General features: G+C 45.9%; 1 protein-coding gene across 2 annotated transcripts in view; it reads right to left on the reverse strand.

The window, feature by feature from the left end:
* DUS2 (dihydrouridine synthase 2) overlaps window positions 1-16594 on the reverse strand; it is a 143094-nt gene that overhangs the window by 9768 nt on the left and 116732 nt on the right. For both annotated transcript variants that reach the window (XM_078868507.1, XM_078868508.1), the window contains 2 exons: window positions 7459-7627; window positions 6872-6993 (listed from right to left, as the gene is read on the reverse strand). In XM_078868507.1, the coding sequence (XP_078724633.1) occupies window positions 6872-6993; window positions 7459-7627 (291 nt within the window). The remainder of the gene's footprint in view (window positions 1-6871; window positions 6994-7458; window positions 7628-16594) is intronic.

The raw sequence follows: 16594 nt of genomic DNA on the forward strand, positions 1-16594 counted from the left end.
TTTGTTGTAGTACAGAGTAAGACCGATAACTTTAATCTAAATTGTCTTATGGTTGTTATTGTTTGACTTGCATCCCACTGGGATTTTTGCACGCAGCGTTGATATACTGTGCTTCTCTGGAAGACTTTGCTGTTTTTTCCTGGATTTTTCTGTTTGCGCGTAGTCACTTTAAGATGTTTCTTGTTTTTGTTTGTTGCGGTTGCACCCGATTCAAGAGCCGAATGGCTCACAGGGCTATACCAAATACATGAAATGAAAACGGCGTGAAAGAAGTTCAACATACACACATACGTACAAAACTATCAATCCACGAATGGAATAAGTCCGCCCGGACACGATGTAGTCATGGGGGTTGGTGAGCATGCCTCACCCACGCTGGGTAGTGGAGGCTGGCTAAGGGGGTGATGCCCAGCACCCAATCAGATACCACTCGCCACTGATGATAGCTAATTACCAATTACTATGCCGACCGCTCCGTTTGGAGAATGAAAGGGCCCGGGATAGAAAAAAGAAGAAAAAAAACCTTCGATTTTGAAGGCTGATTTTGAAAAGGCCATGGTGACTCAAGTTTGATATGTTTTCCTTTCAAGAATTAATATTTATAGAGAACGTGTCCTAAATTGCTCGCCGCGGTCGTTGTAACACGTCAAGAGTCAAAAGGTAAATATAAAAAATACATGCACACATTTCCCTCCAAGTACCCTCTTGCCAGAAAAAAAAAAACCTTAATAAACATTTCCAAAAAAAAGGGACATTGTGGCACTTGGCCTTGGAATTTGAATACATTTCAAAATTCCCAAACCTGGTGTCAAAAGCAGCAGCTTAGCCCTCGCCGAAATGTTAACATGGGGGCGGGGTGTGGAGAAGAAAGGAGGGTTTGAGGCGTCGTGGGGATTATCGGAAATGCCACAGCACGTGGAGAGGCGTCACTCTCACTCGCAGCGGTTTTACAGTATAAGCAGCCGAGCCAATTTTCACGTGATCGACAAATCGAATCCCAGGCAGCATTATGATGCTACGGGGACCATTAACCAAGAGCATGATGCGTCGAAGAAACTGAACGCCGCGCAGTCTCGCGTTCAACATCATCGTGTGACGACATCGCATGGCGATGTCGTGCCAGGGGCGTAAGGATATATAAAAGAAAATCGTTGTCTTATGGTGGACACAATCGATTACGTATTTTCCGATTTGTCCAGCTGTCCGATGTGTTTTGGTCTAGCTGCCGCGTGTCTGACAATTCCGCCTCCACTTGCTGGGAGCTTCTTCAGGAACTCAATGTTCAAATTCTACAGGCAAACAGCCCAACCACGAACACCCACGAGGTGGTTTGCATTCGACTGTGTTGCACGTGGTGGTGCGGTGGCTCACGTCCTACACAATGAACATGGTGACCTGATTTCGATTTAAAGCTTTCGTGACTGCAGGGATTCATCTTCTTGGTTCTTTCGGTAAAGTCACGTAGAATGGAAATAATAAAATAATAAAAATAAAACAATTAAATAATTCTCACGACGTTTCGGCCACAACGCAAGCAACCGTCATCAGGTGAAGAACAGGTCTGTCGGAAAGAAAGACAGCGTCTGAATGACGCTGTCTTTCTCAATGACGCTGTCTTTCCGACAGACCTGTTCTTCACCTGAGGACGGCTGCTTGCGTTGTGGCCGAAACGTCGTGAGAATTATTTTATTATGTTTTATTTATTTTATTTTATTATTTCCCTTCTACGTGACTTTACCGAAAGAACCAAGAAGATGGTGACCTGAGTTTGATTCCCGGCCACAGTGGTGGGTCGACGTCTGAACCGGTCCCCGTTTTCCACAAATGCGGACAAAACGGGTACGTGTGGCCGTGCATTTGTAAGCGTGCGGCAGTTGAAGTCAGAAAGAGTGCAGAAAGACCCTTTATTTCAACCAAGGTGTGTGTCAATTGAGAGCTACAAGTCTCTTTTTGCAAGCGAGACCCAGGTGCACACATACGAGCATACACAAGGAATAAAAACGTGCAAAATGTATGGGTTCTGCAAATGCTTTCCAAGATGCGTTTGTCCTCGGAGGCACTTAATTCGCGATAATGAAGGCCGTGGTGATTGCGCCAGGCTCAGGAAGCAGGACGTTTGTAGGCCGCGATCAGACGATGCCGCTCAGATAGCGGATTTACAGGGGAGGAGGCGTGGGCAACACTCGTTTATTTGGCTGGTTTTCTCTGGAGGCGGGCCCAATAGCAACACAACTTTCTCATACAGCTGTAACCATATTGGATCATCTATTGCGAAAGTTATCCACGTATCCCCCCCCTGCTTAGAGAGAGACAGAAGGACGAACGGACATCATACATAAACGCTTTTAACCAAAGTTGGAAAGCATTAAAAGCAAATTTCACGGAAAAAAACATTAAAGGTAGCATTATAAATGCACACTGTTTGAGGAAATGAAATCCAACGCAACAGAAACGATACAATCTTTACACAAATTAATCACACACATCCAAGATGCAATAGTATGTCATGAAAAAGTAAATACATTCCCTCGCATGATGTGATGGCTAGGCTGGCTGGCTTCCAGGGTACAAACTGTCATTGCTAAATCTTACTTAAGAGGATCAATTTGAGCCCTGTTGTGCTATTCAGCAAATGATGTGGTAATGGGGACACACATATTTGTCTCAAACATGTGCACTTTGTTCACTGGCAAGCACAGATGATGGAGAGGCATTGCTTTGCTCCAACGAGGTAGCAGCACATCAATACGCAGATCGACGTTCCCAAGGCCAGCTTAGCAGCCTTTAAATAATCCTTCGTGCATTATTATGACACATTTGTGCTTAGAAACGGAGAATAAAACCGACGGATCAATGCAATCACACTTTCCCATGACGACTACCGGAGTATTAATAAAAGGTGGCATTTCACTCAAAGCCACATGCATTTAACCCGTTCCAAACAGTAGCCAATGCATACGCTCAGAAATGTTCGTGTGAAATATCTGTCCTTAGAACGTCATCAAAGTGTGTCGCTAAGAAATACGAAGCATTCACTCGAACACAATTGAACCGTCGGTAAACCCGCGAGCACATCTTGACGCGACCGAGCTCGCACTGCGACTGCGCTGCGTGGACGAGGACGGTGTGGCGTCGTCGAGTTGTGAGTCGCGTTTCAAATGAAAACGCTCCACTCTTCTGACTCCACAAATTACTCGACATCGCACCAATCCCATCCCCCATTGCGAACCTTCGGAGTGCCCTCCCGAAAGGTGAAATCTCGTGACTCGTGGAGCGAGGCTTTCCAGGGCAATTAAAATGTTCTCAACTGATCAAAAGTCACTGCTGTGATATCATCGATGGGGGTTACACTGCACGAACGGAGGCTGGCAGGTGAATGCTGAAGTGTTCAGTAGGATGTACGCGCGAACCCAGTGCTAGCCGGCTGGATCATGGATTTCGTTTAAGTTGCTGCAACCTGGAAGGATTGACATTTACCCGTTGTTAAATCCGCTTGGCGTATTTTCTTTTCTCCCCATTTCCCCCGAGGAATTTCATTATGCACATCACTGAGAGACTGGCAGGCTTGTTAAATTAAGCATGCATTTGTAATCATCGTAATTAAACGTTAATCAGAGTTTGCTTGACAACCTCAAAGTGCATAAACAAATACTGATGAACTGTTAATCCAGCGATAGAATTTTGATTGTGGTAATGCTTATAACGTTGACTGCTTCAGTGAATCTTTACGGTTCTTGATTGAAAATTATTTTCTTTTGCAAAAGATTATTACTCTAAATGTGCACTCTCGTGTGAGATACTCCATTTAGTTCTCAAGCACTGAATCACACAAGTGTTAAAGTAACAATTAAAGTAAATATTTAAGGGTTATTGTTGTTTATTTAAAATGTTTGGTTATAAGGCCTTTCCTTGAGCATCCCTCGAGGGTATTTGGCCTACTCTTCCACGACTAGCCAAACGTCTTGGAAGAGGTGGAAGCTACCCACACTCTAGCCCACCACACCTGAGCCGCCCATCGTAGACCAACTGACCTGTACCCACTTATACTGCTGAATGGGAAAGAAAATGGCAAGGGGCAATTAAGAAACCCGTACCATTGTTTCAACTTTCCACGCCAGAATATATATCGAATCGGCCGCCCTCTGGAACGTTGATCGCTGTTACGCGTGAACGCAGCTTCTCACTTGTACAGCAATGCTGCGATTGGACATGTAAAATACCACGAGCGGCAGATATCGTTTGCAAGTTCAGCCCGCTAATTCAGCACTTTGTGAATTCCCCGTGCGTGCGACAGCATGGCGTATACTAATGTGTAGCCTCTGAGTCAAGCTGCTGTGAGATGAACACCTCGTTCAAGCGGCTTCAGCCACAGGGGTTGTTTGACCATACTTCACCATGCTGGTCCGTGTGGGTTGGTGAAGAGGCTGACCCAGGACTGGTTCAGATAATTATCATTCATATTAGCCACGGCTGAGACTCAGGTTACAGGGTTCATAACGCAGTGAGTGAACCACTGCCCTTACCGCTCTACCCCACAGAATTTGCCAAACTGAGACTCCAGAGTTGAATGCGGCTCCCGGGGAAGTTGCAGAGTGCACCCCAATGGAGGCGCTGACAATTTGTAACTTTTCAGTAAAATGTAATTTGAAATTATAAAAAAAAATCATCATCATCCCTGGAAGTGGCAGCAGCCCAGCACACAAGCACTCCCGGGGTGCTCCCGCAGATTTCTAAATCGAAAACTCCACAGCCAACTGACGCGAGAGAACCGGCCGCGTGACCGCCAAGTGCACATCGTGCAGCTCTCAGCCGTTGGGGGATCTTAGCATGCGGCTTGTAGGGCCAGGAAGTTGGGTACAGAATGTACGTACAAAAAAATATATTGGTATTTTTTTTTTAAACCGGAAAGTCACGCGCTTAAGTCGTTGAAAAATAAACATCCGGGAGCTTATTCACTATTTTTCCACAGCCAAAGGTGTTAATGAGTTATTTCTGGAGAACCACATTTAACACCTGAATATTCTCGTTCACGCCACAACACCCCCCCCCACCCCGCAGTGGTCTCCTGTTTGCGGCTTTGCGTCGCGTAAATTCGTGACGCGCTGACAATCTTCGCAAAAAAACAACCGAGCATTGTGGTAAACACACCACCGCGGCGCAGAGGGCAGCCAGGACGTGAGCAAACCACCAGCCCAGGTGACCCTGCCCATTAGGGATGTGATGATTCACGCACACGCCGCTATTCTCAGGATATACGTTCGCCGAATCGTTGCGTGCAAGAATCGACCGTGTATGCAAATTATACGGTGATGTCGCTTTAATCGAATCGCACGGGACGATGATAATTGTTTGCACGGAAAAGCCACGCTGCGTTATGACTCTTTTACCATAGGGGGTCCTACATTGGGTTATTTTAAGATGTTTACAACCAATGAACAAGTGTCCAAAGAAGATAGATGAGCAACACAAAGTTGAACGAGAAGTAAAGCACAAAATGCGTTGGTAGAAATGAATCGAAGGGAGACCCTGAATCGAGACATCAGCCAAGATCTATCCACTGCTGGCTGAAGGACTTCCATCTCAAACGGTCTCGTGACACCAACAACTCATCTGGCTCCTGCACAGGAGCCGATGTCATTGCTGTGTTTACGTGGCGGCTGTATAATCTCATGAATATTTATATCCCCTTGGACACTCTCCTCTTGGGCAAACATCCCCACGGGGCGACCAGGCATGTAGGGGAGGCTTCATCCCAACTGGACCTACGAAGGGCTTTAAAGCACCAAGAACTTCAATTCGTTTTGGAATTATTATTTTTGTCGGCATTTGCTACAGTGGTAATGTTTTTGTTTACCAAACCAAGCTTAATAGCCTATTGGGAAGTCTACAGCATTGCGGTCAACTAAAGAATGTCTTTAAAATGTTAAACAAATCCTGATTAAGTAAGGCACTGATATGGTGTGGTTTACAAAAGTAAGCTTTACAATTCACTAGGTGTGTTACAATTCACCCTGTGATAGTATTCAACAATCCATTCTTGTGTGCCATTTTTTCAGCCTCGCTGGGATTCTCATATTTTTTTTGTCATCATCAGACACGAGCTATCCCCTGTTGGACAAAGACCTTCCCCCCAGGGCATTGCAATTGATCCACGTAGCTGCTACACACCAGCCGAGTTTAACGCTCCATCTCCGTGGTGGATGTCCGACTGGGTTCCCTCCTTTGACCGTCACTCGCTCGTTAATCTCGAGCACCGGCAATGATCCCTTCTGGCGGTGATGTGCCCTGTCCGAGCCCACTTACTTTTCTTAGCAGTCACTATGACGTCTCTAACCTGCTCAAGTTCTTCAATTCCTGTGCTTCTCTTCCTGTCTGTCAACGCAACTCCAAGCATGTACCTCGCCATGCTTCTTTACGCACTCTTCTGCCCACTCCATTTCCCCATTACCGTAATAAAATGCAAACCATACGAACATATAATTTAAATAGAATTTGCTTACACTGTAAATAATTGATTCTCGCACGCACAATTCGACGTGTGTATCGCCGAGCATAAGAATCGATCTGCATCGATGGATCGACTCGTCATCACATGCCCACAACCCACTCAATCGTGCTTTATAACAACGACCTCCAGTCCTCGGATGACCGATCATATCTCGCGGTCACTTTACCCTCCATCATAAGGACACGAGCACACGTACACGCGTTTTCCGATAACACATGGCGGGGAAGGGAACCACGCACTTATTTTATTGAGAGTGGAAGTGTGTGCGTGCAAGTGTGCAAGTGTGCATTTGCCCACGCGGTGACGCACTGCCGAGCGAGCGTGGGAGGCCTCGTGCCTTGCCCAGCTTTAAGCTCCACGTACCTTATTTCCTGCAAAGATTGGCAGGCGTACAACTGCTTCCCCAAGGGGCTCTCGAGCTGGTCGCGAAGCATCTGGCAGAGGCAGTACTTGGTGTTGTGTTGGGAGTTGTCATACTTCACTGCCTGTGTGAGAGCATGTGGACAGCGGCATTGAGCGCAGATGACAGCGGTAGCTGCGCAACTCTCTCGCGCAACATTTGTGCCATTTTGTTCGAGGGTTGAAAATGACTAAAACCGATGAATCTAAAAATTTTAATATATAAATTCCAACATTTGCGCAGGACTTTAATTTGTCGACCAGCATGTACAATTTGTTTACGTTCGAAGGAGACAGTTTATATAAATTTGTAATGTTTCGTGAAATACGTAATAACAAATAACATTTAAAATATTGAAGAATTTTTTTATGCCAGCCACTTTATTGCAGGTGTATCTGACTCATCTCCGCTTGGGTTTATGCACACTTCTGCAAAAATGTACGTGGCAGGAAAATAAAACTTAAATGCAGGAAGGAGACGGTTGGCATGTTTGAATGATCATTAACATCATTCGCAAACAAAGACAATTCAAAACAAATTATCTCCTCACGTAGCGAATGTACGCGTGGATGACGTCGTCCAAAGGAAGAGGGCCCTCCTTGCGCAGGACGGAAGGATTCCACATGGCGGCACGACCAACCATCACTGAAGCGGTCCCACAGGCCTCCTTGAACGTTTCGATGTCCTCGTAGCTCTTGATGAAGTCATTTGACCCTCCGCTGTCAGGAACAAATGAAAGACGCATGAGAGCCGGTGCCGAAATAAATGAAAATGTTTTATTTGGCGAGCACAATTACGGCTCACTTAAAAAAAACATAAATTATACTTCACACACCGTTTCAAAATCGTCACCCTGGTTTGTTATCTCAAAAACAATGATTCAATAAATACAGACACACCACTAATATGCATTACAGAATTGCACTATGTTTTTCGTGGAATCTAAATCGTCCTTGCCTGAAAATAATAAGGCATGTCAAATTTTTTTTTTCTACATTCAATTCGAACATTTTCATTTAAATAAAAACAATTTGATAAATTACCACATAGGCCACGAATCTAAATAATAGTTCTAATATGGAAGGCTTCATTTACAATGAACGTTTCTGTCTGGGTCTCTTGTGCCTTTTTTCGTCCCATTTCTGTTCAGAACACTCAGCCTGTACCTGGAAATGCGGTGGTATCGAACGCGAGGTGAGGCTCGACGAAAGCCATGTCCACGAGTTGTGAAGTGTTTACCGTTTTAGCTATGGACGGATGCGAGCATGTGACCGGTGTGCTATCCACCACCCACGGCAAGCCGGCACAACAACACATCACGGACACGCACACACATGAAACTAATGCTGAATGATAATAATAATAATAAACATGGATACACAATTTATTTATTTTACGGTTAACCCAAATGAATGTTCATTCCCTTTTCTTGCATTACAGACCGGACGTTTGATCAATCACTCAAAATAAACAATTTGCACACGTGCACATCACCGAGCGTAATAAACACATTTGTTAGCATTCATAAATGGGGTGGCTCACTTATATGCACTATTCATAATGAAGTAGAAATGGCTAGATATGGTCCATTAGTCTTATATATATATATATTATTCTGTACAAAAGAATGCTTTCAGCATGCCGCAGATATTTTTGCATACATCTAAAAGCATTTTCAAGTATTCGTTTTACAAACGGACGAACGAAGATGCAAAGTGGCCTCAGTGACTCTTGGTTCAGAGACACTGAGTCAGCACCTCTGAAAACCGGGGTTCACATCCACGATACCGCCCTCTTTGATTAAACTTAATTCTCAAGTGTTAGTGAGCTGATGGTCTCAGCCCGGTCACCAAAGATTCCACAAAACAAACCCGATCGTATGAAAAAATATATGATTTGTCATATAATGAACTGCATTGACCATTTTGTTCAAGGCGGAGAGTTACTAAATGATTCGCAGATTGTGGATGATCAAGGGATGGTGACAAGTAAAGAGATTGATTGATGGGATAAAAATTACAAAATAATACGGTGTGAGGATACACTGAAACAAAAGTGATAAGAATATAAATTAAAAGTGAAGTAAGAATAAATATCACAATTGATGAACTGGCATAAAATGTGAAGACATTCTGGTGCTTGGACACAATGATCACGTGGTGTGTAGTGTAAATAATATTGATGGTTGGCATGGGGAAAGAGGCATTCAGCAGCAGGAGGAGAGAGTTGTTGACAAGAAGGAAGCGTGAAACAGCAAAGACAGAGAGAGAGTCAAGATGATTGTGTGAAGCAGAGCTTTGCACGGAGCAGACACTGAGAAAACGCAAACTGAGACAGTCAGATGCGTTTAAGACGTGGTCATGGAGAAGGATGCAGAGGGTGGAGCTGGACAGAGAAGCGGACCAAGGAATAATTCTTGAATGGCAACAATCAAAGAAGAATGATAATCGAAGTAAACGGAAGGGGAGAGACGATGTGGACTTGATGCATTCTACGAGGTTATGCTTTGACGAATGAGGGCGTTGCAGAAGGAGGAAGAGAAGAGAACGAGAGGAAAGCCCGAGGATTGGGATTAGTGGAGGGGCTGCAGGAAGGGGGCGATTGTGGGAATGAAGAGGATGGGCAGTGAATGGAGGATGGAGAAGGTGGCAGCATAATCTGCTTGCCGCAAAGGCTCTGCTGTTTCTTGTCAACAAACTCTGCCGTGCAGGGAGAGCACTACGAAGGCGACTTGACTAAGTCCAGCTCTGACACGAACACAAACCTCAATCCACTAACACAAATACAAATCTCAATACACTGCAAGAAATACAAAGCTCAAAGCAATGTGTGGGAATGTGCTCTCCTGTCGTGTAACCATACAAAGAGGGCCACTTGAATGGTTTTTTGAGATTTTCCGTGAAAATATACAGGGTCGGACCGCTTCATGAGATTTCAACGTGGATTATCTACCCATGGAGTGATGCTGCATGCACGCCAGGAATAAATACTTGGAGAAAGACCAAAACACATTTTAAAAGAGCACCGTTAATCCAAATTGATAAAGCATCTTGTGTAAGAGAGATCCATAACATGGTGTTATCGGAACTCAAGCGCTACTGCCCAACGAGCCACATCACATTAACACCTACTTTTGTTCCTCCTAAAGCTACAGAATATCTGTTTCTGACCATGATGAATGGACCCACAGTTTCTCCCTAAAATCTCACAGCTGGCGGCGTGGCAGAGGCATTATTTCTCTGGGATGTGGCCCAGGCAACGTGCTGGCCTCCTTTTTTTCATTTACCGTGACCCCCAAGCCACAAGCGTACCCAGCACGCCATGTGCTCACGGCGACGTCCCATCATCTCGTTCCGCTTAATGTCACGAGAGACAATAAAAGGCGCACGAAACCCGGGCATCCAAGCGTGCACAATATATGCCTTTGAAAAAAGTGCTCGGCAACACACAACGTGTGAGACATCGTGATGTGAAAGGGCGAGAGGGCTATTTAAATTAACTTTGCAGGCGCTGAAGAAAGCCGGCGCCTCCAAATTATGTGTCACCGTCCATTGGCTGCGATTGCTGCCGAGCATTCAAAAACATCAACACCGTGATCCGAATGAGGTCAGAGTTCGTGTTTGCTGTTCATGAAAATGCAAGCACCCATGACGAAAATGTTTCACAAGCGTTGTGTATCACATCCTGGGTGATTAAATTAACCAGACCGGATGCACAAGTAATTAGGTGGGCAGCATCTGTGCTTTCATGGTGTGGCTTCAGGTCAAAATAAGTCAGCATAATTATCCATACTTGACAGAGTGCATAATTATAATGAGATAAATATTTGTAAATCTACTAGACCGCATTGAGTTGGCCAAACTAGCATAAATTACCAGGTTTCAAATTATATGTATCATACTCAGATTTGTTTTGCAATGACAAAAACATTAAAAAAAAGATTGCATCTCACCTTTATTTTTAAGACCGCAAAAGACAATGTCAAGCCATTACTTAGGCAAATTTACACACACATCTACATTCAAGAAAATAAGTGACGAATTAAAAAAGTAAAAACAAGAACATCAAATGTAACTGGAGCAAAGGGCCTATTACGTGTCACCCGAGTACCATGGGCAAAACACACGACTGTGCAATGTCATCTCAAAATCCATCCCTGTGCAAGCCACCCCAACAGGAGTGCGATATATTGACGGCTTGCCGCTAGTGTTTGGCAATCAGTATTTGTCATGATCATCCGCGTCCGGCCTCGATCGATATCGGCGAGGCCAGAAAGGTGCACAGAGGGGAGATGACGCACGTCCTGGTGCCGACGATGGCTTTGATGGAACAAAGCATTCGGTGCGCACAGCAGGGGAGGGGTGGGGGGGCGGGGCGTGTGCTGGAGGAACGGCGGAGGTAGAAAAGAGTTCAAGGCGCAGCCGTGCAATCGCTTGCTCGTACCGCTGTTGGAGAAAGGGCCCGGCTCGAGGGAGCTCTCGGGAATCCGTCTCAAGGGTACGGTGGCCGATTTTATGGCACTGGCCAGACATCTTGGAAGGGATTGCAGCACCCACACTTGACCCCACCACGTGCGACCTGTTGATCGACTCCCCCTGGTGGACCCATTTTTGCTGTTGCGTGGACGTCTAATAAACTTGCACGATCGTTAAAAAAAAAAATTCCCAATAAGAATTGGCGAAGATTTCGAGTGTGGAGACTACCAGCCTCCCTCTGTGGGCATGCTCTTTTATCGGCTAAACAAACCAAAGTTCTTCAAACTCCGTCACAGTGCGAGCATTTGGAACGAGGCTCGCACTACAACCGTACCCACGTCGTCCGCGAGGTTACATGGCCTGGCAGTAGCGAGTTTTCCGCTTGTTTCTGCAGAGGTTCACGGTTCGGTTCGAATGCAGCGGCCGTCTTGATTAGCGCTGCGAGTTGATCAACCGTAATATCACCGAGCATCACGTGCTTCACAGTGGAGGTGAAATATGTCGTGACGTCAATCTCCAAGTGCAGGCCATTGTGTGCCGGTGTCATAAGTAAAACAAAAAATAAAAATGACCCCCAAATTATCAATTGGAATACACACAGCAATCACTGCCCTCTAATGCCAAACAAAAAACATTGGCAGGGCCCTCCAGAAAAAAGTGTCATCAGACTCAGTGACAATTTCTAAGGTAAACAAGTGTAACGATAAGAAAGCTGTCGTCAATATCGTCGTCGTCGTCGTCATCTTTTTGGCTTGCCAAGGTACAGAAGTGCAGCAAGTGGATTAATTCCCATGTGTATCGGCATTGAGTGTTACACCACTTCACACACGTAGATTTTCTCCAGGTACTCCGGTTTCCTCTCGCATGTGTAGTGTAATAGTGCCGGCTGGTGGACAGCGGTGGCAATTGTGGCGGACAAACAGCACACACGCCGGTGAGGGCGTGCGCGGTGTGTTGGTAGGGCGGAGTAAGTGGGGCAAGGGTCACGGAGGACCCCGTCTGGAGGCCCCTGGAACCTGCTGGCGGGATCGAGAAGGGAGGCGCGGTCAGGGCGGAGCCAGGCTGCGCCGGGAGCATAAAAGGAGCTAAGAGCAGGGGGCTCGAGGCTGCCGGTTCTGGGCGTGGACTCATCGTCGCTGTCGTCTCGTCGCTGTCGTTGCTAAACGTCTCTGCTAGACACTGCGCTACGAAGGATAGCAGTTGCCTATCTCAGTTGGCGTCGTCAGTGTTAGATAGCTCGTGTTGTGTACAGGCTGGGCTCAGCAACTGTGGAGAGTGTGCGTGTATAAACACTCGTTAATGGAGTTGGTCAAATATCGCGATGTTGGATCACAGAGCTCGAAAAAATTCAGTTGTTGGCAGCGCCGGTTCCGGTTTCCTTCCTGCTCCCGTCTGTGGTTTCCACCCCCACCCCCGTGCCTCTGTGCAACGACGACTGCACGTTATAAATTCTACTCGAGATGCAATTTGCAAGGAAGACGCAATATATATATTTTATTCATCTCGTCATGACAATCATCCGCAAAGGGCTCTCTGCCAAGAGGACGATGAAAATGCAAAAAATGCTGACAAGTTGGTGACCCGTGACGGAGAGAGGATTTGTCATCCCAAGGGGGAGAATTCAACGCAGCGCAGGCAGAGCGCGAGTCCTCGGACAAACAAGATGAACTGCGCACAAGCGCTGGCGGGGACGACCACTCCCGCTGTCGGGGGGGGACTCGGGGGATCGCGCCTCGCTCTCCCGGTCGGAGTGAAGGGGACCACTCACACTTCACTCACGCTGCGGGCTCCAGAGACTACGAAAGCGGTTGCACAGGGGGAAGGGATCCTACAAAATGGGGGGAGAAATCTCCAATCCCCACAAAGCCCGGTTAAAGGCATGCCCTAAAACTAATGACACTTCTTTTTTTACTTCGCAAAGTGTAAAAAATTGCGGGATTTATTTTGGGGAGAATTTTGCTTTGAATTTTTTAGAAATACTTCGGGTGATTTCCCATGCGAGAGTAAAAGTCAAAGAGGTCAAGGTGCAGCCCTACAACCTCTTACTCACGGCACTCTTGGCCAAAAGGGGGCTCCCACCATTTGCAGGAGCTCTGGCGAGCACCTTCTACAGGGGTGTTTTGGGCCAACTCTTCATACTGGACTACTTGAAGAGAACACAGGAGAATGGGTAACACTCCCAAACAAGGCCAGCCCCATACCTGGCGTGCGCAAGCAACTGCCCGCCGTGGGTGGCTTCCGTGTGCAATGGTGTTCGTGCGACGGATTACGCTGGCCTGTGGGATCACACTCCTTCTGCACCTTCTTTGCGGCCACGTAACTTCCCGGCGCCTTCCGCCCGAGCAAAACCGCACCAACCTTCGCCAGTTGTGACCGTGCAGACAACACCCACGGTATGCGGGGGAGGAAAGCTCCATGACGACAACCGTGTGCGATGTGCTCAAGTGCGTAATTACGAGCGCAGCGGCGACCCACGAGAAAAAAATGTGAAGTGAACTCAGAAGATCTTGGCGATTGCGACTCACGCATTTGTTGTGCTGGGTCGGTGGAAAATTACTCGGCTTGACGCAAACTTTTCTGACAAAATACATCCCTAGGAGTGCTGAACCTTTCAAGAATTTCACGAATCAAAAAGTTTTGCCGTCAACCTTTGCAGAAAAGGGCGCGCTCAGCTGGGGCATCGTGCAATCACACGCCCTCTGCCTGGGCAGTAAAATTGGACGCATTGGCTCAAAAAACGTCGTGATACCGCGCATATAGCCATCGCAGCCTTTAAATTTAAGACAAAAAGAAAACTCCCAAAAAAATTACACACGGAAAACCGCTTTCTAATTAGAACACAACAAAGCGGGTCTCACAGTGACGAGCGGTATTAAATATTTGATCCAATTCATTCAGTTGCAAGAGCAGATACAATTTTAACGAGCGCAAACACTTTAAAACTTGCTGAGAAAGGGAAAAGAGGAGATAAAGCAGCGCCCGAACCTGCGGTGATCAACGGCAACATTTCCCTGTGGTTGAAGTCACGTGTCGGAATGTCTCTAGTGTCAAAGTCGAATTAACAAGGGAACAGGAAATGGGATATGCACCTAATCACAGATCTGGAGGGAAATACACAAAACCCCGCAATGTATTTCCAGGTTGTGCCGTGTTTGTTTCGGCATGATGTCTGACGTTTCGCGCCATGTGCTGGGAGCTCCTTCAGGCACTGGGGAGCTCTTTCAGTTATTCTCAGGACGTAGATTAAGACGGTGGACACAATTCAGAAAGACACTCGGTACAATCCCAAAAGCCCTCACAAACAGTCCAGCAAAACCACGAAAATGCATGCGGTAGTATAAGATGCAACAAGGACATCAACGATGAACGTAATAAAACAGGTTTCCCTCGCAATAAGAGAGTTCACTTTCTGCGATTTCGCGTATGAGTCTAACTTTATTTCTACCCAAAATTCGCTGCCCGGTTTGAATTCATTCTACACGCGGCTATGCGGTCGGACGTGGGACATCGTGTGTGTGTACTGTGTGTGTGTACTGTGTGTGTATACTGTGTGTGTATACTGTGTGTGTACTGTGTGTGTGTACTGTGTGTGTGTACTGTGTGTGTATACAGTGTGTGTACTGTGTGTGTGTACTGTGTGTGTATACTGTGTGTGTGTACTGTGTGTGTACTGTGTGTGTGTACTGTGTGTGTACTGTGTGTGTGTACTGTGTGTGTGTACTGTGTGTGTACTGTGTGTGTACTGTGTGTGTATACAGTGTGTATACTGTGTGTGTGTACTGTGTGTGTACTGTGTGTGTGTACTGTGTGTGTGTACTGTGTGTGTATACAGTGTGTGTACTGTGTGTGTGTACTGTGTGTGTGTACTGTGTGTGTATACTGTGTGTGTACTGTGTGTGTGTACTGTGTGTGTGTACTGTGTGTGTACTGTGTGTGTGTACTGTGTGTGTATACTGTGTGTGTACTGTGTGTGTGTACTGTGTGTGTATACTGTGTGTGTACTGTGTGTGTGTACTGTGTGTGTGTACTGTGTGTGTATACTGTGTGTGTACTGTGTGTGTGTACTGTGTGTGTATACTGTGTGTGTATACTGTGTGTGTACTGTGTGTGTGTACTGTGTGTGTATACAGTGTGTGTACTGTGTGTGTGTACTGTGTGTGTATACTGTGTGTGTGTACTGTGTGTGTACTGTGTGTGTATACTGTGTGTGTACTGTGTGTGTGTACTGTGTGTGTGTACTGTGTGTGTATACAGTGTGTGTACTGTGTGTGTGTACTGTGTGTGTGTACTGTGTGTGTGTACTGTGTGTGTGTACTGTGTGAGCGACTCAGCAGGAAGGTGTTACGTGCAGTGCATTGTGGATTGGACGACTGGATTGGTTTTGTGCGATTTCACTTCGTGTGCCCTTTTATGGGACTCATGTGCCACATGAAGCGAAGGAAAACCTGTATTTCTTTGGGCTTTGTGAGCACTGGCTCATGGTGGTCTAGGTCATAAGAGCGATGTCCAATTAAATATGAAGAAAACATGTGCTGTGATTGTAAGCCCTGGGGCAGAAGGGCTTTGATCAATGAATAATCAATTTGAATAATTATTTTACATTGACAAATGAATTAGTAAATATATATTAGAAAAAAACTATGTCTTAGGAGCTGACAAAAGCATATCTTGAAATTATAATACACCATTCACGAATGAAAAGATACACAATGAATATTTAACAATCTTAAATATGAATTATGTATAATATATTCACGTCACTAGTTGGAAGCTGTACACAACAAAGCAACAATTAATTTATTTATCAGGTAAGGCCAACTAAGCTATTTAGCTCTTTTTCAGAAGCAACCTGGCCACAAGCGATAGCTCAACGAAATGGCTTATCTTGCGGATATGTATTGCAGCCAAATACTCTCAAAAGGACGTTGATTCTAAATGTGGAGGGGAAAACCGAAGGACCCTGATAAAAGTGCACGCGACCACGGGGAGAGCATGCAAACTCCAAATATACAGCAGGCGCCAGGGTCGGGATCAAACCCACGACCTCCTGTATACCAGGCGAGGCAGTTAACATCCCATCACCGTGGCACTCAAATGTCAAACAGCTGCCAATTGACCACGGTGCATGCAACCGCACGCGTCGTCACAGCGGGCGTCAGAGATTTTTATATTTTTATTCGTTTTTTAATAGTCTGAGATTTATTTTTAAGA

The sequence above is a fragment of the Lampetra fluviatilis genome, chromosome 26 (genome assembly GCF_964198595.1).
Source record: "Lampetra fluviatilis chromosome 26, kcLamFluv1.1, whole genome shotgun sequence".
In the NCBI taxonomy this organism is placed as follows: domain Eukaryota; kingdom Metazoa; phylum Chordata; class Hyperoartia; order Petromyzontiformes; family Petromyzontidae; genus Lampetra; species Lampetra fluviatilis.